The 24,517-nt window shown below is 43.5% G+C and overlaps 1 protein-coding gene across 2 annotated transcripts in view; it reads left to right on the top strand.

Annotated features, from left to right (window-relative positions):
• Positions 1-24,517, top strand: part of LOC140188732 (uncharacterized) — a 444,984-nt gene that overhangs the window by 189,836 nt on the left and 230,631 nt on the right. For both annotated transcript variants that reach the window (XM_072245312.1, XM_072245314.1), the window contains exon 5: positions 12,912-13,034. In XM_072245312.1, the coding sequence (XP_072101413.1) occupies positions 12,912-13,034 (123 nt within the window). The remainder of the gene's footprint in view (positions 1-12,911; positions 13,035-24,517) is intronic.

Genomic DNA, 24,517 nt, shown 5'->3' with positions numbered 1-24,517 from the left:
GTGCACGGCATCCTACTTACAAATACCGATACCATTCACCAGAAAGGTCGCGTGTGCTGTGTTGCACCGCCATCTTCTCCTCCCTCCTCTTGATGAGGTTCTTGATGATGGTTGCGGCCTTTTTGAGGCATCGCTCCTTGAAGATGTCCTGGATGCTGGGGAGGCTGGTGCCCGTGATGGAGCTGACTGAGTTCACAGCCTTCTGCAGCTTATATCGATCCTGCGCTGTGTCCCCCCCATACCAGACAGTGATGCAGCCAGTTAGAATGCTCCCCACAGTGAGTGTCATTGGTGACATACCAAATCTCCTCAAACTCCTAATGAAATATAGTCCGGTCCTGCTTTCTTTGCAATCAGTGTTAAAGACAAGATGAGAAGGCAGTATGTGTTTACCTCATCGAGCCTGGCAATGCAAATGAGGTGTGCATATAGACGAATGAAATTGGAAAAGCAGTATGGTAGCATAGCAATTAGAGTCACACTATTACAGTGCCAGTGCCCGGTTTCAAATCCGCTGCTTTCTGTTAGGAGTTTGGTATGTCCTTCCCATAACCTCCTGGGTTTCCTCCGGGTGCTCTGGTTTCCTCCCACAGTCCAAAGATATGCAGATTAGTAGGTTAATTGGTCACATTGGTGCAAAATAGGTGGCTGGGGCTCGTAGGGCTGGAAAGCCCTTAGCTGCACAGTGTCTCTAAAACAATAAGTAGGCGATCCTGGAGAAGGAATCATTAAATAGAGGGCATAGGTTCATGACAAGAGTTTTCCTGGGAACCCAAGGGGCAACGTTTTCACCCAGAGGGTGGACATTACATGGCGTGAGCTGCCAGTGGACGTGGCTGAAGTCAGTACAGAATAGTATTGAAGGCACCGCAGTAACTCCTGCCTTCATTACCCTATTGAGAGTTTGACTATCTACAGCAGGCACCTTGTAGCACTGGAGCATTGTGACCAACCCTGTCCCCTCAACTTCCTCCAGCTCTCCTCTCAAGTTAAACGAAGCAATGCCAGGTTCCTCTCCCCGGCCAGCATCCTCCTTCCAGAACAGCATCCTCCTCCTCCTCCCCGGCCAGATCCTCCTCCTCCCAGGCCAGTATCCTCCTCCTTGGCTAGCATCCTTCTCCCTGGCTAGCAACTTCCTACCCGGCTAGCATCCTCCTACCCAGTCCAGTATCCTCCTCCCAGGCCATCATCCTCTCCCCAGGCCAGCATCCTCAGCATGGAGGCCTCAGTTACTCTGAGACAGCTTTTTTGTGCAGGCTACATTGTCCACGTGCCTGAGACCAGAACTCTCTGCTGGACACAGCATGACATCACAGGAGATTACCAGAAGGCTGGAGGAAAACTTTTGCAGGTGCTCACAAAACCTATTTGAAAAAAATGCTGAGCCTGTGGGGTGTCGGATAGTTGGGGAGGGGAGCTGTACAGAGAACATCGTGTTGAGATTTTGTGACCACACAAAAGGCCAATCTAAATGGCAAAGGTGCAAATCTCTTTTCCCACCCCCCCCCCACACATCACATCACGCCAGGCACCTCCTGCCCCACACTGGCCCCGTCAGCCATGAGACGGAAGAGCAGAGTTAGGCCATTGAGCGCATTGAGTCCCCTGTAAGCCCACAAAATCCGAACGGGAGCAAGTCTTCCTCCATCCCTAGGGACGACTGAAGAAGAAAAAGAAGAGGAAGAAGGAGAAGGGGGGAAATCTAATAATCAAGACCTCTTTATTGTTCTCTTCCAAGAACAGCCTCCTTAAAATCTTCCAAACTTCATTTGGGTCTCATTTTGTGACGCTGCTAACTTTTATTGTAGAGGACTCCTGCGCATTTTCCAATGAAAATGTCACAATATAAAGGCAGTTCTTTTTGTTCCTGGAAGAATCTTAAATAAATGCAATGAACACTAGCATTTAAGAGAAAATTACATATCTGCCAAGAGTTGTGTCTGCTCTTTGTCAAACATTGCCACCTGATAATTAACCGAGCTACCTCCCTACTCATGGTGACTGAAGAACAGTCAAGTTTTTGTTCATGACAAGTCTGTTGGCAATCCTTCACTCTGTTATTTCAGTAAAAAATGCTAATCCTTTTATTTAAACAATCCATTTATTTTAAATTGAGAAGAGGGAAACGATACATTGGCATGCAAAGCCTTTCGTGCATTATTGAACCTCAGTGTGATTTGAAGGGCTGGTGTGTTTAACCAGTAATGCTGATATCTCCCACCAGAGGCCAGTAGGCCACGTTGATTTTACAGAATGTTTACACTCTCTGAAAATTATGAGAACCGAATACCAGCAGGAAGTTTATTTATTGAGATACGATCGACCCTTCTCGCCCTTCGAGCCATGTCGCCCAGCAACCCCCAATTTAATTTATCCCCAGCCTAATCATGGGACTAATTAACTTATCAACCGGTACGTCTTTGGACTGTGGGAGGAAACCGGAGCACCCGGAAGAAACCCATGCGGGGAGAACGTATGAATTCCTTACAGGCAGCGGCGGGAATTGAACCTGGGTTGCCTGTACTGTAAAGCATTGTGCTAACCACTATGCTAACGTGCCACCCCAATGTCGGAGTTGGTGGCTGTTGCTTCATTCTGTGCTCCGTGCTTGCTATGAATGACTTGAATTTATGAATTGTTATTATTGTCACAGTAACGAGGTACAGTGAAAACTGTGGTTGGTATACTGTCCGTTCAGGTCGATTCATTGAACAGTGAGATAAGGTAACACAATAGCAGAGTGCAGTATAAAGTATTGCAGTACAGAGAAAGTGCAGTGCAGTTAGATAATAAGGAGCAAGGTCCCAGCGAAGTAGATTGTGAAGTCAAGAGTCCAGTTTTTCCAGTCCTGAGATGTCTGCTGCAGATAGTTTAGGCCTCAGAAGCAGAGTAGCCTAGTAGGACATAAGTTTTGTGCCAAGGTTTTGGTCTTGATCTTCAAAGACGAGGTGATGAAGGTGGCGGTAAGTTTCGTCATTTCTCTCTGCCTTCGTTGAAGGTGGCTGCTGTCAAGTTTTCTAGAGTCTCGCGGCAAACCTTTAATATTGGCGGGCAGTGTGAGTAGTGGGGGTAGAGGACCTTTGCCTCGACATTAAGTGGAAGGGCTGTCTTCTCATATGCTTCAGTTAAGGAGCTGGTGATGGTTTGGAACTCAGCTTTTGAGCATTTAGAAGAGCATCAAGTATACATCAGCACAGACAACAGGCATCATCAGCCCAATACACACTACAGAAATTTGTGAACCTCGGTTCTGGCATCTAGCCTGGTTAAACAATTAGTTTGAAAATTAGCTCTAATCCTTCTTACTGATTACTTGTTTATGACTATAAGCCAGGCTCTGTCTCTGTTGTGCTGCTGGTTTGAATTGAGTCTGACTACAAAGTATCTCTGCCCCCCCCAGTTTCTCTTTCTGTCTATCATCTCCTTGCCTTCCAAGTTCAAGTTTACTGTCATCTCACTGTACATCTATAAAATTAAATGAAACAATGTTCCTCTGGACCACGGTGCACCCACAAAACATATATCACACACAGCACATAAAACCAAATATTACCATGATTAAGTTAATAAAATATGGTATAATACTCTGTCTGCTTAGCACCCTCTCATTCTGCATCTACTTTTCAGACTTCTTTTCTCTTCTTGGCTGCTAGTTTTGCTCCCCTTTTCTCTCATGTGCACTGTCATTCTTATTCTAATTTTGTCCCTGTCACCTTGTCAGAGCCGACGTTCATTCAGTTCTGTCTCTAACCTCAATCAGAATTGTTTTCATGCCTTTACAATAGCCTTCTGTAGGTCATTCCTGGACCCCTTGTATAGTTCTGGATCACTAGTGTTGAATGCCGTAGATCTGGCCCCCAGCAGACTACCAACCTCCTGGTTTGCCCACGGCTTTTGCTTTGGGTATGTCCGGTATGTGCTCAAAGGCAGGCACTCATCCACACAGGTCCTGATGAAGTCAGTGACAATTGTGACATACCCATTCAGACTCAAAGATGTATCCCTGAATATTGTCCAGTTCATCAACTCAAAGCAGGAAGCTCTCCACCACCTCCCCTGACCATCCCTTCTGCTGCAGCATTTTCTTTGGTCTCAGCCTATACGCTGGGAGTAGAAGTACAGCCAAGTGATCAGACTTTCCAAAGTGTGGGTGTGGGATGGTACGGTAAGAGTTTTTGTTGGCTCCTCTGGTTTCATGTGTGATATGTTGGTGGTAGTTGTTCAAAGTCTTCTTCAAGCTGACCTCATTGAAATCTCCCACAGATTTAGGGAAGGCATCAGGGTGCATAGTTTCAGGCTTGCTGATTATGTTACTCGGCTCCTCTAGCCTGAGGTGGAATGTACACTGCGACCAGGATTATGGTGGAAAATCCCCTAGGCAGATAAAATAGACAACATTTGACCACTACAAAATGATGGAGGAACTTAGCAAGCCAGGCAGCATCTATGGAAAGGAGTAAATAGCCAATGTTTTGGGTTGAGACCCTTCATCATACTAGATGTTCCAGGTCAAGTGAGCAGGACTGAGATAGAACCACAATGTTTGTGCGCCACAATGAGTTCATCATAAAGAATACTCCATCTCCTCTGTCCTTAAAAGATTGAGCTGTCCTGGCCTCTCATTGCACAGAATGGTGAAGGCTTGAGATGCAGTTCTGTATCCGAAACAGTGGGAGGTAGCCATGTTTCTGTAAAGCGAAGTGCGCAGCAGTACCTGATGTCCCACTGGTACAGCAGTCTTGCTTTGAGGTCCTCAACGTTCTTGCTCTCAACATCAGTAAGACTAAGGAATTGATTGTGGACTTTAGGAAGGGGAAATCGAGGGAACACCCACCAGTGCTCATCGAGGGATCAGCAGTGGAAAAGGTGAGCAATTTCAAGTCCCTGGGGTGTCAATGTCTCTGAAGATCTATCAGGAGCCAAACATATTGATGCGATTATAAAGAAGGCATGACAGCGGCTGTATTTCATTTAGAATTTGAGGAGACTTGGTATGTCAACAAAGTCACTCAAAAGTTTCTGCAGATGTACCCTGGAGAGAATTCTAACTGGCTGCATCCCTGTATGGTATGAAGGGGCACTGCACAGAATCGGAAAAAGCTGCAGGAAGTTGCAAAGTCAGCCAGCTCCATCATGGGTACTCGCCTCCCAGCAATGAGAACATCTACGAAAGGCGATACCTCTAAAATGTGCCATCCATTATTAAGGACTCCATCAGCCAGGACATGCCCTCTTCTCATTGCCACCATCAAGGAGGAAGTACAAGAGTCTGAGGACACACACTCAATGTTTTAGGATCAGCTTCTTCCTCAGTGACATTCGGCTTCTGAATGGACAATGAACCCATGAACACTACCCCACTTCTTTTTGCACTACTTATTAATTTAATGTTATGTATCTTTCTTATTGTAATTTATAGTTTTTTATTATGTATTGCAAAACAACATATTTCAAACATAGGTCAGTGATATTAAACCTGATTCTGATTATGACATGCAAAAAAAATCCAACAATTATAAAGAATAAAGTTTTGTATAAAAAATTAAGTTAGGGTTAAAGTATGTATGGATATGGAATAAAATGAGCATAAATACTTAAATACCAACATGTATTTACAATCTAACAGCCTGGGGGAATAAACTTTTTAAGATAGCATGAATGTTTTGTTTTAGTAGCCTTAGAGTGCTTTCCGGAAGGGAGCTTTTGGAAAAGGCAGTTTGCAGGGTGGATAGTTGGTAACCTAGTCATTTAATTTCCTGGTCACCCACACTGGTGTGGGACTGGAGCCACCAATAGGTCAGAATGGGTCAGCACACCAGGATTCCTCCTCGAAGGGATGTTAATGGTGAACATGTTCAGTTCCTTCTGACGATTGGACAACCACACGGCCGCTTTACTGGAATTGGCATTTTATCTCCAAATAACTTTTAAAAACTGATTGATTTAAAATTTTGAAACTGGCATTACAGGATTTGAACTCACTTAACTTGGATTAGTTAGTCCATTTCTGGAAATCACTGATGACAAGCTTTTCCATACTCAACTTGCCTGATTTGTGGGCTTGTGCTTCTGGGAGATGAGGAGCATTCTCTTCCCTGACTGCCTGCAGAAGAGACAAAGGCAATATATTCAACATCTTTTGAACATTCTTCCCCCTTCCTTTCCAATCCTGATGAAAGGTCTCAGTCTAAACTTCAACTGTTTATTCCTTTTTAAAGATGCTGCCTGACTTGCTGAGTTCCTCCAGCATTTTGTATGCATTACTCTGGATTTCCAGCATCTGCAGAATCTCTTGCGTTTATGCGTTTATATTCAAATCGACAGATTGCATTTCTACACACAGCTGCCACTTTATTAGGTGCCTCCTGTACCTAATAAAGTGGCCACTGAATGTGTGTTCATGGTCTTCTGCAGCTGTAGCCCATCCACTTCAAGGTTTTTACGTTTGTGCATTCAGAGATGCCCTTCTGCACACTGCTGTTGTAACACGTGGTTATATGAGTTACAGTCAGCTTCCTGCCATCTTGAACTAGTCTGGCCATTCTCCTCTAAACTCTCTGATTAACAAGGTATTTTTCAGCCACAGAACTGCCGGTCACTAGACAATTTTTTTTTTGCATCATTCTCTGTAAACACTGGAGACTGTGTGTGTGAAAATCCCAGGAGTTCAGAAGTTTCTAAGATACTCAAACCACCCCATCTGGCACCAACAATGATTCCACAATCAAAGTCACTCAGATCACATTTCTTCCCCATTCTGCTGTTTGGTCTGAATAAGAACTGAAGCTCTTGACCATGTCCACATGCTTTAATGTATTGAGTTGCTGCCACATGATTAGCTGATTAGATATTTGCATTAACGAGCAGTTTTACCTAATAAAGTGGTCACTGAGTGTATTTCACCTTTCACAACATTGGGATATCCTAAAAGGTTTAACAGCAATAAAGCATCTTTGATGTTTAGTGACTGTGTAGGAAAGTGGCAAGTACTGAGTGAACAGCAACCTCCCTGAAGCAGCATTGGTACAAATCATCAAATGTTCATAAATGCTGACCAGGGCACCAGGAAGAGTTCTTGGTTCTTCAAAAAAAACATTACAAAGTGTTTCCTGCCCACCTGAGAAGAGAAATCTCAGATTAACACCTCCACCAGGACTAAAATCTTTAGATACTATACTTGGGGCATCAGGAGGAGTGGGATTTGAACTCACAACTCTCTGACTCAGATACAAAAGAGCTCCGCACTGAACCATGACTGTCAGGACATTGTGCCTCAGGTAGGCTGGCAGTCAGCCACCTTGAATTACCCACTGATTTTGATGCCCTGCGAACAATCATTGATTCAGCCTACCAGTATCAACTTACTAACGTCATTTTCCACAACGTAATTATGGGCCACGTTACGATTCCAGCTGCTCACACGGTGATCTACAATAGAATTGTTGCATTGGCAAGCAGGAATCGGGGCAGGCTGTGTCTTAATAACTGACGGATGTGCTGCCTTGCTTTGTGAATCTACCAGCGAGGCTTCCCCTCCCGCCCCCTTCCATAAGAGCATGAGACATAGGAACGGAATTAGGCCATTTTGGCCATTGAGTCTGCTCCGCCATTTCATCATGGCTGATCCATTTCCCTCGCAACCTGCCCTCTCCCCATAACCATTCATGCCCTGACTCATGAAGAACCTATCAACCTCCGCTGGGTCCATTCATCCTCTCACTATCCAATCTACCCTAGACTGTCTCTTTGCAAGCCAAAATCCCCACCCCTCCTCCAAGCATGCACACACATAGCCTGCAACAGTAGCTGTCTTATGGCAAGTGCAGTGCGGGGAAATTCCCCTCTATTCACCACTTTCTCAAGGGATTCTTTGCTTTCTGGAATAACGTCTTCTCTTCTGTGATTTTTGGGCCAAAGACTAATCGTAACTAAGTTTTCTCTTGGAGAAGTGGGAACATCAAAGAGTCTGGTGTTGGTCACTAGATTCCGGTCCCACAGATGAGTTATAGGGCTGCATTATGACCTTATGGGGCATCTCAGCCATAATCATTTTGAATGGTGGGGCAGGTATGAGGTCTATGTCAGTTCCTATTTTCTTATGTTCCTGGTGCCATCAAGGTCCTTGTCACGTGGGAAACATTTTGCTGCTTGGGGAAAGTGTATGGTAAACGGAGATGTTTCAAATTGCTCCTCCCTCCCTTGCTGAGTTTTGACATCCCTGCACATATGGTTCTCTGTGCCACAACCCTACACTTTGCCAGTTCAGGTGCTCCATTTTTTTGGCATGAGTCTGGCCAACCTGTTCCTCCAAGAGTAGCATTACAGTCCTATCTAATCAATGTTGTCTTTACTCAGGTGTGGACAGTAGGTAGTCATTCCATTTTAAAAAGACCACTGTAGCTCTTGTGCATCTCAGCAGTGGGTGACACACACCCTTTGTACTCCTGGTCTGTGTCACACCATGAACAGAGTTTCATATCCCCTCTATGCATTGAACAGTGCACTCACATTTGTTCACCAGTTTCCTTAAGCTCGTTACAATATTTTTGCTGCCAATTAGTAGAAATTATCCCAGGTAACCCATATATATGGCTCCCTGTTTTTATATCCAAGCCATTCATATCGTCCCTAAAGAGGTGAGACTCTTGTACACATTCCTGGAATGCCATAAGACACATAATGCCAACTGAAATGCATTGCTTTGCACATATCCTTGGTGATTCCTGCCTCCTTCCTAACTTATTTCCTTTTTCCTAAATAGATTGGCTTCAGCTCCTCTTCAAGTGAAAATTCATAAATCTGAAACAATAACTCCTTTTCTTTCTTCACAGATGCCGCCTGACCTACTATTTTCAGCACTTTGCGCTTTATCTCTAATCTCTTATACTTCTCTTCAATCGATCTTCTTTATCAAACACTAAAAGTAATCCACATGAGTAACAGTAGCATCCTGGTTGTTTCCCCCAGTTACTTTTTTGCTATTTTAGCGTTGTGGAGTGTGGGGCCAGACTTCGCATCGAGCACTGTCATTTTCCGAATTTGTACTGGACATCTGCTCAGAACAAATTGCACCTCCCATAGGAGTCGTGGTTGTGTATAAAACACAATGCACACAGGGCTGTCTAATACATAGCGTCATAGGAACCGTGAAACAAAAAAGAAGCGAACTCTACTCACCACATGCAACCTTTCAAGTTACTCATATGCTGTATCCAAAAATACTATTTCTGAAAGGAATCTAATTTGCATTTGACTGAATCTATATAGCTCATTCCAGCATCTCTCTAGAGAGCCTTTTCAAGCGGTGTCTGACATTTAATTCTTTTTTATATGACAAAGTTTGTCAAGCATTAAAAAGTCACATTTATAATATCAGAATAAAATTCCACAGCAGATGGCTTCAGGCATAAAGCCCAGTGACAACTGTCAGCGATAGCCTTGTCTTATACACAGAAAATAACTGAGAATACTCCACTTGTTTATCTTTCCGGCAATCCCAGCGATGTGTTGATTGGTAATTGCCCTAGTGTGCTTTGTTGACTATTATCAACTGACCCAGGTTAGAAAACTCACTATGCAACTCTTAATCAATCAAAGCTTGCACTTTATTGTCTTTGCGCAAACAACCCAATAACTACATTGGCCCTGGACCAACAACTTAAATCATGAATTCTACTGTTCCTTCTGTACTAATACTCACCTATGTCACTTCTCCAATTTATAACACTGATATAGAGGATCTCCCATTGGTTAAACAATCGATCCTTTTTCTTCCAGGCCCTGGTATGGGGGTTTTCCTTGCGATCGTTAGTCTCCAGAGTTCTTGTCTCTTTGCATTTGAAGCCCCTCATTCTTATACTCTTTCCTAATCAGTTCAAATGTTGCATTTCAATCTTGTTGGCTCGATGTCGTCAAACCTGTGTCAGGTTACCACTGGATCTAGCCAAAGGCTACAGAACTTTGTGCCTTAGGTGACTTCTTTTGTTCTATTTGAGTTGGGTTCAAACCAGTTAAACCAGGTCACCCAGACTGGGCCGAGATAACGAGATTACTTCTGCAAACCTGCCATTGTACACAATACAAACAAGAGAAAATCCGCAGATGCTGGAAATCCAAGCAACATACATAAAATGCTGGAGGAGCTCATCAGGCCAGGGAACATCAATAGAAAAGAGTACAGTCGACGTTTCGGGCTGAGACTCTTCAGCAGGACGTAATAAATTTTGTTGTACACAATAAATAGTTCATCTGAGAATGGTCTCAGGTTCAGCAGATCATTAACAGAAACTTCTTGTGTCTACATTCAAATGCTCTTATTAAGTTATCTCAGATCAAGAGTCAGTTCATCAAACAGTTCGCAAAATGGAGGTTACAGAGCAGATTCACAAAATAGCAGCCTCTATTCCTTCAAGCACATTACAAGAACAAAGACATCTGGTTTGTCTACTTCCACTATCCTTGATTCATTCAAGTTTAATGTTTCCTTCCGTATTTTAATTCCTTCATGGCCAACAGCATCCAATCATTAAATTTAACCTACTGTTTTAAAAATAAGTTATACCTATGTCTCTGCAAAAAATATCCGGTTGCTTCCTGAAGTCATCTGTACCGTCATTGTATTTCATTAATAGCCAATTCAATGCTTGATCAATGTTTGCTTGACCAACCTACTTGGTCTTAACTGCCTTAGCAAATTAACACATACAAAATTCTGGAGGAACTCAACAGGTCAGGACTGGTGAAGGATCTCATCCTGAAATATTGACCGGTTATTTCTTTCCATAGGTGCTGCCTGACCTGCTGAGTTCCTCCATTATTTTGCACAGATTACTCTGGGTTTACAGCATCTTCCGAATCTCTTGTGTTCTCTCAGCAAAGTATATTGAATGAGTGGCCTTATTGAAACTCCACTTTCTACTAGTTTAGTAGAAGGAAGAGCTCTCATGTTGAGCTGGTTAATAGTGTTGTTTAAAAGTAAAGAGAAAAGTGCTAAAGAAGGTTGTTAAAATGTCAGATCACTTTGCATAGGCATAATGTTGTGGCTATTTCTCCTTATAGTTCACTCTTTAACATGATAAACTGTTGTCAGGGTGGTTTCTGTCTCTGCAACCCTCTCGACCCCTCTCCCCCTTTAAAACACACTTTGATTGAGGTTTCAGTCACTTCTCTGGGTATTTCCTTCTGCAACTCCTTGTCAAAGTTGTTTGACCATTGTTCCTGTGAAGTTTCTTGAGTCTTTAAGTACTCAATGTGTTTATTTATAATGCAAAATTTTCTGATCCTACAAATAAGACTCAAGTTATTTCTTTCCAACATGGTATTCAAAATATTAATTTGGAAGTCTGGTCAGTCTAAACTGCAAATGTGCTGAGCTTTTTTTTCTGGGAGCAAATGGAACATATATTTCTCCATCCATTGGTGGGTCTGAGTAACCACCCTGTTTCTTTGTAGCAGGCACGTAGAAAAAATCAAGGTAATCAGGCAAAGTCAACGTAGTTATGTAAAAGAGAAATTATGTTTGATTAATTAATTGGAGTTCATACAATAAATAATGTGTTGTGGTTAAAGGGAGCCCAGTAAATGTGTATTCTGAGTTTTAAGACGCCAGAAAAATGGTTATGGACAACAAAAGCTCATTGTGTAGGATGTAAAACATTGGTGACCAAAAGAAATAAACATGTTTTTCTGGTTGGTAGCATGTAACTAGTAATGTGCCTGTTTATATTAATGACTTAGATGAAGGCATGGTTAGTAAATTATGGTTGTAGCGTATTGTTCATTAATTTACTGATGACATAGATATCTTGTAAAGTAAATATGAGATTCTGCAGATGCTGGAAATCTTGAGCAGTCCACGCAAAATCTGCTCAGCATCAGGCAGCGTCTATGGAAGGGAATAAACAATTGATGTTTCTTGCTAACACCCTTCATCCGGACTGGAAAGGAAGGAGGCAGGAGTCAGGAGCCACCCACCTTCCCGCTCGTCTGGTATCACATACCTTACCCACACCTGGTCTTTCCATTTCTTCCATGGTCACTGTTCTCTCATATCCTCCTTCTTCAGCTCTTCACCTCTTCCACCTATCCACTCCCAGCTTCTCACTTCATCTCCCCTCCCACACCCACCCAGATGCTGTGCTGGAGCCATGTTTCTACAAGAGCAAGCAGGCAGCAGTTTCTCAACGTGCAGCCACAGATGCAGCATTCCAGCTTGTTTTCCACTGAGCAAACATTGGAGGCCCACACCAACAGGAGGAGCCAGCTCCATCCCAGCAAGGACTCCATCCGCTGCACCTCTGCTCTTTCCCACGCCACCTCCACTGTTTTCTCCCCTGGGCGGCTGCCACAGGCCACCCCACAGCATCAGGGCCTGGCTCACGCAACAACCGGGGCCGTCAGCTCCCTCCTTTTGGTCTTGCCAATGAACTAGTCAATCAGGCTGGTAGCATTCTACATTACCAGTGTCCAGCAGGGTCCTGTGATCACATGAAAAATGACCAAGACAATCGTTTGCACTGTTTGTTTGACTTCTGTGTACCGCCTCTGTTGCAGTAGGGCAGGCTGCAACAAGGTATGCAACAAGTCTAGCCCCATTGTTACCGAGCAACTTGCTAGTAGGATACTTGATTTTCTTGATATCCATCAATGTGTTGTGATCATAAAAAACCAGGTAAAGAACAAACAATTGCACCTTTAATTGGGCCCTGAGAGGCTGCTGCGACCGAGCGTGCACCATCCTACCGGAAGCCATCGTTTTCGATATACATGTGATAAATAAATCTGAATCTAAATGTGAAATATTAGGATTAAGTCAGGTTGCTCCCGCAAAGTCCTAATACATGATGGTCTCGTTCTGAGACTTCCATGCACTGGTGACAAAATGTTACATCTTCCCCGTGTTTTTCTTCCAGACACGAACGAGTGTGAGGCGGACAATGGGGGATGTGAAGGTCAATGCTGTAACACCATTGGCAGCTTCTACTGCCACTGCCATGCGGGCTTGAAGCTGAAGGCTGATGGGAAGACTTGCGAAGGTAGGGGCCGACTGCACTGGACATCAAGGCCACTGAGCAACATGTCACCTGTCTGAGACCGGATATTATAGGCACCTACTCTTAGCTTTGTTGTGAGCTTCATACCATAAGAAAATTAACAATTTACTATGGTTATAAGTAATTAGCAAAATTCTCAACACTGTTTCAGATAATTTTATTACAGAATCAATCCAGTTTCACAGCTGACTTATTAACTATTTACTCTTATATAATTTTGAGTTCTTGTTGATGATAATTTGTGAGCAAATATCCTTGTCGATTTTTTTATGATATCGGACAGAATCTGCAAGCTAGGATTCCTGGGGTCATCAGGAGTGTGATCGGAGGTTCACTGTGAGGGTCAAATCACTAACTTCACATTAACAAAGGCTGTTATGAGGAAAGGAGGGACACTGATGAATGATTTAGTTCAGAACATGAAGAGAAATAGTGCACAAAGTTTAGGACATGGAGAAAGAAGATGTTAGTGGTTAGAGCATGAGGCTGAAATGGTGCTGGGACTGAGAACATGAGCAGAGAATGGTATTGTGGATTACTATTTGGTACAGATAATGCTGCGGATTCAAACACGAGGGAAGACTGGAAGTTAGAATATGAAATGGAATTGATGCTACTGTATATTACAATTTGTGAGAGATGCTGCTGGAGATTTGGATATGGGGATTGATATGATGGAGAATATGTAAGAAAAGATGGGAAGAGATGATGCTAGACATTAGAGTTTGAAGTAAAGAAGGGTGCTCTTAAATGATCAATGGATCAATTTAATATCAGAGAATGTATATACAGCCTGAAATTCTTACTCTTCGCAGACAACCACAAAACAGAAAAAGAACCCCAAAGACTGAATGACAGAGATGTCAGAACCCCAAAGCCCCCTCCCCCACACGCAAACAGCAGCACAAGCTTCCACCCATCCCCACTCACCCTCCCCCACCTACTCCGGCACCCACCATGCAAGCAGTAACAAAGCCCCCAGACACCATGATCTAGAGTCCATCAAAAACTACTGTCCATCTCAACACTTCGACATCTCAGACACGCTCTCTCTCTCTCACTAGCAAGGGACAGAGAGATATTGTTCCTGCCAACAATGAGAGAGGAGACCAACAGCTTGCTGTTTTGATGTTACAATCTGCCGTGGCACGTGTCCAACTTCCTCCGACTTGAGGGCCAACAGACTCTCACTCACTTTTGAGAGAGAGAGAGAGAGAGAGAGAGAGAGAGAGAGAGGGAGAGAGAGAGAGAGAGAGAGAGATCTCTGAGGTTGAGTACAGGGGCTTTTTCTCGATAGCAGCTTACACTCCCTGCCAGCTCTCTCGTTGTTTCAATCTCCCGCGGTGCTTCAGTTGGCAAAATGGGCAAGGGATCAGTTCTCCCACGCTGAAGGCACACATCTTCCAAGCTGCACCTAGAGATATTGAAACGCCAAGCTGCTTGGCGAGTTCCAGGAGTGAGTGGCCACAGCCCGCGAAGAACCTGTAGTTTGAGCTGTATCTGTCGATCACAGATTCTGACAGGACCCCAGCTACTTTGGATTGAGTTGTTCTCTGACCTTGACAATTTATTCGCAAATGTTTTGCCATCAAATGAGGGGACGTTGTCAGTGTGCTGTTGATTGTGGTGTGTCCTCACGTCACAATTGAGTTTCTGAAATGATACCTAATCAGCTGTTTGAAAAGTATATAAAGGCCAAGCATTTGATGGACACACCACAACCAACAGCACACTGACAATGTCTGCTCGCATGGTGATGAAACGTTTGCAAGTAACAACTCAACCCAACAACCAACCACCTGAGCTACACAACGTCTGAATTAGTGCTCTTAAATGTTTAATTATCTTCTGATTTCTTGTAGAGCTTCATGTAACATTTTTCCCTGTGATACTAATCTTTGTTGTTTGGTTGGAGGGTCAGCGTGTGTGTTTTTTGCAAGCAATACCTGTGTGCCTGCAATGTACAGCATGGCCTCTCCTGTATAACTCACAACTGTTAAGGGACATTTCTCATGCCAAAGTACATCATGGATCTGATCCAGGGAATGCTAATAGCAGATTCCTGAGAGTCTGACTCAGGTTGTTACAGTTTATGGAGCTTGTTAATAATACTTTATAACATTTCTATTGCAATCTACAATAGTATGCTGTATTGCTATTTGAGTTTGTGGCTTCTATTCTATAACAAATAATGTCTGTGTTCGGTTTTTAACCTAACACTTATCTTGAGATGGGTATATTTTCTGTTCTTTACTAATTATTAGTAATTAATTTAATTATCTAGTAGTAATGGCGGTGGAGGCCAACTCATTGAGTATATTTAAGGCAGAGGTTGATAGATTCTTGATTAGTCAGGGCATGAAGGGATATGGGGAGAAGTCAAGGGCTGAGAGGGAAATGGATCAGTTGTGATGAAATGGCAGAGCAGACTCGATGGGCCAAATGGCCTAATTCTGCTCCTATATTTTATGGTCTTAATTGCTCTGGGTTGCTGTGATATCCAGACTAACATCTTTCTCAAAAAATAGATATTGTTCTGTTCTTTATTTCTTGCATTATATCCTGAATCAATTGTCCCTTCATTTATAGGACTTGAGGTAGTAGATGTTGCATGTTTATGAGGTATATACTTTTCCATTACCATATATATATATATTCAATAGGTACATTTCAATAGTACATTTAATGTCAGAGAAGTGTATGCAATATACACCCTGACATTCTTCTTCACGAACATCCACAAAAACAGAGGAGTACCCCAAAGAATGAATGACAGTCAAAAGTTAGAACCCCAAAGCCCCCCCCCCGCTCCCCCCGCCCATGTGTAAGCAGCAGCAGAGCAACAAACCCCCCTCCCCCACCAGCAAAAAAGGATCGGCACCCACCACTGAGCACTCAAGCGCGCAGCAAAACATCAATAAAGACACAGACTTGCAGTACCCCAAAGACTACACATTCACCCGGTTATTTGACGTACCACAGGCTCTCTGTCTCCCTAATAAGGGAAAAAGAGATGTCGTCATTTCACAACGAGAGGGAAGACATAACAAAACAACTTGCTGATTTACGATGTTAATGGTCTGTTGCATCACTTCCTCTGAACTCTGTGCCCAAAGAACTCGGGTCTCTGGGCACACAGCCAGCAGTCAGCTCGCTGCTTTCGATCGTCCCTCTCCCACGACACATCAGTTTTCTGGGGCGGCGCCAACCTTAAATCCCCCGCCTCCAGACCACGAGAATCCATCACCCTGAAGGCGCGCTAGTCTATATGACCTTCCCAAGGAGCGTTGCCACAGGAAAGCTGCATCTATCGTCAAGGATTCCCACCACCCAGGGCATACTCCCCGCTTGCTGCTGCCACCAAGGAGGTACATGACCCTTCAACCATCAGGCTCGTGAACCGGTGTGAATAATGTCACTCATTTCAACACTCAACTGATCACTGAGCACCAACTATGGACTCACTTTCAAGCTCATGTTCTCAGTATTCATTTGTTTATTTTTTTTCTGTATTTGTACAGCTTGTCCTCTTTTGCACATTGATTGTCACTTTCTATGTGTAGTCTTTCAATGATTATATTGTACTTCTTTCTTCTTCTGTTCTCATTTCTGCCATCAGGAGCCTGAAAACACTCTGCAACTCAAGAATAACTCTCCCCCCACCCCCAGCTCTGCCATCTGATTTCTGAATGGACATTGAACCCATGAACATTACCCCACTACTTTTTTTTCCATTTTTGCACTACTTGTTTAATTTAACTATTTAATATATACTTACTGTAATTCATAGTTTTTAAAAAAATATGCATTGCATTGTACTGCAGCCGCAAAGTTAACAAATTTCGCAGCATATGCCGATGATATTAAACCTGATTCTGATTGAGTGCAAGAAAATGTATCTTAGGGTAGTGTGTGGTGACATAAACGTACTTTGATTTTAATAAGTTTATCTTACATACCTCACCTGTTGCTCTGGATTGGGTTGTTTAGATTTAGCTTGTAGTTACTGATTCCTTTTTTGCTTTGTTGGCATCTTTGTTTTGGGTTCAGGTTTTCCTGAGAATCAGTAATTGGTTTATTTCTGTCACATGCTCAGAGATACAGTGAAAAGCTCTCGTTTGCATGCCATCCAGACAGGTAAAAGCTCGAAGTAAGTTTGTTATCAAAGTGCATGTATGTCACCATATACAACCCTGAGATTTATTTTGGGCACACTCAATAAATCCATAATAGAATCAATGAAAGACTGCACCAATTTGGGTGTTCAACCAGTGTGCAAAAGACAACAGACCGTGCAAATACAAACATAAAGAAATAATGATAATTAATAAATAAATAATCAATAAATATCGAGAACGTGAGATGAAGAGCCCTTGATAGTGAGTCTGTAGGTTGTGGGAACCTTTCAATGATTAGGCAAGTGAATAGAATGAGGTTATCCTCTTTGGTTCAAGAGCTTGATGGCTGAGGGTAATAACTGTTCCTGAACCTGGTGGTGCGAGTCCTGAGGCTCCTGTACCTTCTTCCCTTTGGCAGCAGCAATGAGAGAGCTTGTCCTGGGTGGGAGGGGTGCCTGGTGATGGAAGCTGCTTAGCTGTGACAGTGTTTCATGTAGATGTGCTCAACGGTGAGCAGGGCTTCACTTGTGATGGACTGGGCCATCATTTTTGTAGAATTTTTGGTTCAAGGGCATTGCTGTATTCAGGGTCTCGGCCTGAAACGTCAACTGTACCTCTTCCTAGAGATGCTGCCTGGCCTGCTGCATTCACCAGCAACTTTTATGTGTGTTGCTTGAAATTCCAGCATCTGCAGATTTCCTCGTGTTTGCTGTTTTCATACCAGGTTGTGATGCTGCCAGTCAATAAACTCTCCACCACACAGCGATAGAGGTTTGTCAAAGTTTTAGATGTCATTATGAACCCTCATATTAAGGTAGTGTGAAAAGGGAAAACTGAATGCAGTATATAGTGATACAGGGAAGTGCAGTGATGGCAGGTAGACAATTAACATGCTAGGGCCACCATGAAGTAGATTGAGAGATTGAGTTCATCTTTGGTGCATTAGAGGTCTATTCAAGAGTATGACGACAGTGGGAGAGAACTGTCATTTAGCTTGGCGGTACGGGCTCTCTAAGTTTTGTATCTTCTTCTTGATAGTGGAAGGGAACGTGGGGGGGGTGTGTAGAAGAGAGAATGACCAGCATGCGAGGAGTTCTTGATGATGTTGGTATCTGGCCAGTTTCAGAAACTGAAGGTTTAGCCTGCATTAGTCTAGTATCTTCCTAGTTCCTATTGAATGTCCTGATTGTTCCCTAAGTCTGCTACTTAAAGGATGATTTCAGAAGAGGTGAGAGATAGGGGAACAAATCGACAATTGGCTTAATTTTGTGTTGCAGAGAAGCGTGTGTGTGTGTGTGTGTGTGTGTGTGTGTGTGTGAAAAGAGAGAGAAGCCAAAAGATCTTGCCCAATTATGTGATTCTGCATAAACATAGGCATCTAAAAAGTTAAAAAGTTAAGAGCTGTTGACCAGAAGCATTTGGCATAAAAGAGGAAGTTTAATAATGAGACTAGATTTGGAAGCTATTTCAATAAGAAAATGGCACGTAATTGGCTGACCATGATAGACTATTGTGTGTGGTACGCCTTACCAAAGCACATAAAAATGCTCCTAGTTCTAATATATTGCATTGATGTAAAAGATTACGAATTAAATAAAAAGTTATTAAGTTGTCATTCATCTAGTGCATGATTATTTTCAGTTTCTGTTTCTTATTCCAACAGATCTTGTTTAATGATTCAGAATGCTTTGTGTGTGTGTGTGTGTGTGTGTGTATGTGTGTGTTCTGTGTCCTTCTCCATAGAGACTTGTGTTGTAGAAATGCCATAACCTCTACACCTTTAAAATGGTGGCCAAAGGTCTGTTGTTGATACTGTGGTCTTCTATCCAATGACAGAACATTACGATCTCTTCGTCATTAACATATCAAGGCATATACACACGGGCCAGGATGCTGTAATGCACTCTTTTATTGGCAAGATAATGGCGTATGTTATCTTGGCAAAGATTCACGCATCCTATCATGTTTCTGACCATTGGAAGTTGTGAAACGTCCTCTCTGAATATCACACCCCACTTGGATCTGGCCATGGCTGAAGTCTTAGGCATATATATATATAGCTGGGATGCCTAAGACTTTTGCACAGTATTTTATTTGTCAACATGGAGCGGAGAGCAAGTTTGTAAATCTGGAGGAAGCAAAGGATATTGAGGATAGTGAGGGTGGAGTGCTGTGGAGCGGTGTGGGACAAGTGGCAGGGAAGGCATGCCAGGGGCTGGCATAGGTGCAGACACACTCAGCCTTGAGACACCAGGAAAGGTCATTTGATTGCAAACAATTGGTTTATTGATCATTACAGAACGTCTCCCTGGTGCTTCCTGCTCCCTCCCCTCACCCTTCCTCTTTTCCCAACTGTGATTTCCTTCTTCCTGTCCCTTTCCCACTCTCAGTCCACAAAAGAGACCCATATCAGAATCAGGTTTATCATCACTCACATATATCATGAAATTTGTTTTGTTTTTGCAGCAGCAATACAGTGCAATTCATAAAATTACTGCATCCTATCTATATATATGTGCCTAAGATTTTTACGCAGTACTGTACATCGAGGCAGTAAAATAGGAAAGAAAAACGAAATGCAATACCTATCAATCTACTAGTTCAGTGAGGGGCACCACAGCCTCATAATGGAGTGGACGCCAGTGCAGAGCAGACGCCAGTGCCGGCGCAGGGTGCCAGGGTCACGGAAGGCCTTGCCACAGCCGGTGCAGGGAATGAAAAGTAAAGACATCAACATTCATCCGACCACTGAGAAGAAAATCTAATAGACTTTCGCACAAAGAAGAAGACGAAATGTGGAATTCTGATTGCTAAAATCCTCAGAGCATTGAAGGAGTGGATGCTAATTTCTCATATTAGCATATCAGCCACTGTTGGAATGCTGGTGCAGTAGGGAGAGGAGGAGGAAAGACCCCTTTGTTTTTCTCAGTAGCGTTCTTACGGACTTTGGGGTCACAGCATTTGATGGCCTTGGTTTGGAAGTGGTTATAGATAAATACTACGCCTACACCAATACAAAATCAAATCAGTTGCTTACCGGACAGTCTTCACCTTTTCTCCAGTGAAGTGCTTCATCTGAAATATAGCTGATGGTGAGAGCAAATTGAAGGGAAACACAAAGGGATTTTTATCCTTTGAATTCTTCTGAGAAAAATTCTTCTTAAAAAAAAGAGCAAAACACAATTGTTTGAAGTGGGCCCTGAGAAAAGGAGACCCTATGTTGCAGAGGTCAAGGGTTGCTCTGGGATTCAGGGGAATAATCTGCGCTGATGTATGAGAGCCGGGAGACACAGAGATCTGATGTTGGCTTGATTAACAAGGTTAAATAGGTTGCTGGCAAGGAGCCAGGAAACGCAAGGCTATGAAATGTGGGTCTTTTTCCACCTTCTACCGCATTGACGTTTTATGAACTGAAGGGGTGTCGGTCTAGCGTCATCCAACTAGAATGGATTTTTCGGGAATGCGGCCATCAGGAGTCAGGTATTCCAATCGGAGGCCGGAAGGTGGATAACATCAGGTATGCGGACGACACCACATTGTTAGCTGAGCGAATGTGAACTGCAAATTACGCTGAATAAAGTGAATGAGAAAAGCCTTGACTACGGACTAAAAACCAACCCTAAGAAAACAAAATCGATGGTGGTAAACAAAACAAACACTAAAGACTCATTCATGATGGTATCGTTACAAGTGAATGGACAAGATATTGAACAGGTGCGAAAGTTTGATTATCTTGGCAGTTGTCTGACAGATGACGGGAGATGCGAAGTTGAGATCGGAAAGAGAATAGGTATGGCTAAGAACCAGTTCGTGAAGCTAAAAGATCTACTATGCAACCGGAAGGTAGACATCCAAAGTAGAATTCGCTTCCTCGAGTGTTACATACGGTCAGTGCTGAGGTATGGATCAGAAACATGGACCCTGAAGAAGGATGACATGAAACGAATTAATGCTTTTGAAATGTGGTGCTATTGACATTGAAGGTCAGCTGGGTAGAGAAAGTTTCAAATGAGAGGGTTTTGTTGATAGACCATGGATACTGCTGGAGAAGACTATGAAGTTAAAAGTTGCTTATTGTGGACACGTTACGCACAGAGATAACATCTTGTCGGACTTGCTATATGGAAAGGTAGAGGGAAAGAAAGGAAGAGGAAGGCAAAGAACAACGTGGCTGGATAACATCAAGGATTGCACCAAGCTGGACAAGACTAGGGATGTTGTGGACAAGTGTCGGGACAAGCGGCGTGGAGAGAGATCGTCCACCAACTGGAAATTCCAGATGTGATCTAACGACGATTTTTCAAATTAGTACTCATTTGTGATTCCTGAGATGGTGTAATGCATGACATAACCCACATGGGACATTGTGTTGATATAGTTTTAAACTGTACCTTTCACATACTGTAGATTCAGTTTAGTCCAGGAGTGTTCTCCCTGCTCCCCGTGGTGTCCATTCTGTGTTCCCAGTGCTTTGTTCCAGTTCTCACTCTCTCCTGCTCTGTCTGTCTCTATCTATTGTCCTTTGTATTGTTGTAATCCAAACTGTCTTCGTCAGCAATACTTCCATACATCTCTTACTCTGGTCCCCTCCCTCTGCTCTGCTCTGTCAGATTACATCAGGTGTAAAATTCGTTACAAGGAAACTGTTCTCTCCTCTAAATCAGATGACTGAGGTTTCCAGTGCACTCCAGAGAGTTGACCCTGTTTGGGGCAGCATGATAGCATGGTGGTTAGCACGACGCTCTACCGCACAGGCGACCCTGGTTCAATTCCCACCGCTGCCTGTAAGGAGCTTGTACGTTCTCACCATGACTCTGAGGGTTTCCTTTGGGCGCTCTGGTTTCCTCCCACAGTCAAAAGGCGTACCGGTTTGTTGGATAATGGGTCATTGTAAATTGTCCTATGATTAGGCAGCATTAAATTGGGGGATTGCTGGGTGGTGTAGCTCGAAGGGCTGGAAGGGCCTCTTCCACGCTGTATCTCAATCAATCAATCAATCAATAATGCTTTTCCTTCCCTTTTTTTCATGGTTCACTGTCCTCTCCTATTAGAATTCTTCCTCTTCAGCCCTTTACCTCTTCCACCTATCACCTCCCAGCTTCTTACTTCAACCCATCACCCCCCCCCCACCCACTCTACCTTCCCTCTCACTTGGTCTCACCTTTCACCTGCCACCTTATACTTCTTCTCCTTCCTTCTCCTTCGTATTCCGGCTTCTATCCCCTTCCTTTCCAGTCCTGATGATGGGTCTCGGCCCGAAACATCGACTGTGCATTCCCCTCCATAGATGCTGCCCGACCTGCTGAGTTCCTCCAGCATTTGTGTGTGTTGCTCAGGATTTCCAGTGTCTGCAGAATCTCTTGTCTCCACATGACTGAATGGTGGGCTGACTTTCAGTGGTGGGCAGGTTAGTGGGTTAGTTTGTAATATTCATGTGGATACCCAGAAGGGTCAGCTGTCAAAAGAGAAAAGCAAGACTTGGGCCTGCAATATTTCTCAAACATCAAAGTGTGTTCATAGGCAATACAGTACTGAAAACTTGATTGGCTAAACCTGCATGAACAAACCTGTCAGCTATTGTTTTCCTGTGACATAATACACAGTCATGAGGTAAAAGAGTCATAGGATCGGTACAGCACAAAACAGGCCCTTCAGCCCATCATGTCCACCCTACCCTTGCACTCATCTATATTAATAGCACTTACCTGCATTAGATCCATTGGCTTCTAATAACAGGGTGATTCAACCGTTTGTCTAGGTGATTCTTAATTGTCGTGAGAATATCTATCTTCTTTAGCAGTGCACTTCCTAAAATGGTGAGTTAGTCTGCTTTTCATAGTGTTGGTTGAAATAGGAATGTTGTTCCAGACACCAGTCAATTTGCACATTGGCCTCGTCAGTCCCCTCAGAACCGACAAAACTGCAATGGAAACCGGTAATCCTCAACCCCGACTGCTTGCTTAGAATGAATTCCTTGCATATCTTTGAATGATGCCATTGGACCTTTGGGTGACCAGGCAGCAGAACCTCATTGCTTTGCCATTCCAGCACAGACTCGATGGGCCAAACGGCCTGCTATTATAGTGTAATGATTCTGTTCTGTCCTTACTAATTTGATATATCAGCTTAAATCCCTAAACAGGGGAGAACAGGAAGAGGACCTTTGTTCATCGGAACCTCCATTCCTATGAATGTCATGGTCTGACTGCAGTACATTCAATGGATCAATGGTTCAGTTTAATATCAGAGAATGTACACAGTATATAACCAGAAATTCTTACTCTTCACAGACAGCCACAGAACTGAAAAGAAACTCCAAAGAATGAATGGCAGAAAACGTTAGAACCCCAAAGCCCCCTTCTCCCTCCCACATGCAGGCATCAGCAAAAGTATCCTCCTTCCCCCTCCCCCTTCCTCCACTTGCTGCAAAAGCATCAACCCCCACCACCCACCATGCAAGCAACAGCAAAGCTCCCCCCCCCAATGAAACATGAGTGGGGTTATAGAGACGGACACTGATCAGAGAGGAAGAAGATACAATGAGAAAGGAGGAACAAGCCATGAAGTAGGTCCTTGCAAATGAACCTCTTACTATTGTTATGGGCAAGCCTGAATTCAGGAAGAGTTCCTCTATTTAACTTGTGACATTCTGCAGACAATTCCCCTCAATGTTAAGAGTTAATTACAAGCCAATGCTGCCTACAGGCCTCCCACAGAAAGCACTTCTGCCACATCAAAGCCCCTTGTAAACTGGGAGAGTGAGCTGGAGCCAGATTTAGTGTGCGCTCCGCTGTCGGCCGTTTGCTGCATTCCTTCCTCTGGATTTAACCCATTTCCCTTTCCCGAGTCCTGTCTCTGCACTTAGTTCCAATCAGGAGGTGGGGAAACCTGACCATACTTCACATGCCCTGCCCTTCCCCCCCACCCTACTTCCTCCCAGCGTCCTCATTTGCACCTTGACTCAATGCATGGCTTCTATTAAATCGACCAAAAGCATTGATGCCCTTTTTTCCCATTCTCGATGACGCAGCGTCACACGGGGGGTACAGCTCCACAGGGCACTGGCTGCTTTCCAAGACGCCGCTATCCATAAACGTGTCTAGACAAATCCCGTCTAGAATGGCTTTTTAAATCGGGAGGGTGGGAGCAACGCAGCCAAGGGGAACTCACCTGACACTCAGGAATCACAAACCAAGCCTTTCACGGCTCAATGATGAATTGATTCTATGATCTGTCTGGCTGTTTGACATAACTTCACTGGCACGAGGTATATTTATCAAGAGCTATTACACACACACACACAATATTTTACACAAAAAGTGCTGAGACAGTTGAACTGGGGAATTG

This window comes from Mobula birostris, chromosome 27 (genome assembly GCF_030028105.1).
Source record: "Mobula birostris isolate sMobBir1 chromosome 27, sMobBir1.hap1, whole genome shotgun sequence".
NCBI lineage: Eukaryota > Metazoa > Chordata > Chondrichthyes > Myliobatiformes > Myliobatidae > Mobula > Mobula birostris.
The sequence above is the reverse complement of the archived record's forward strand: the minus strand, read 5'-3'. Positions and strand labels throughout refer to the sequence as shown.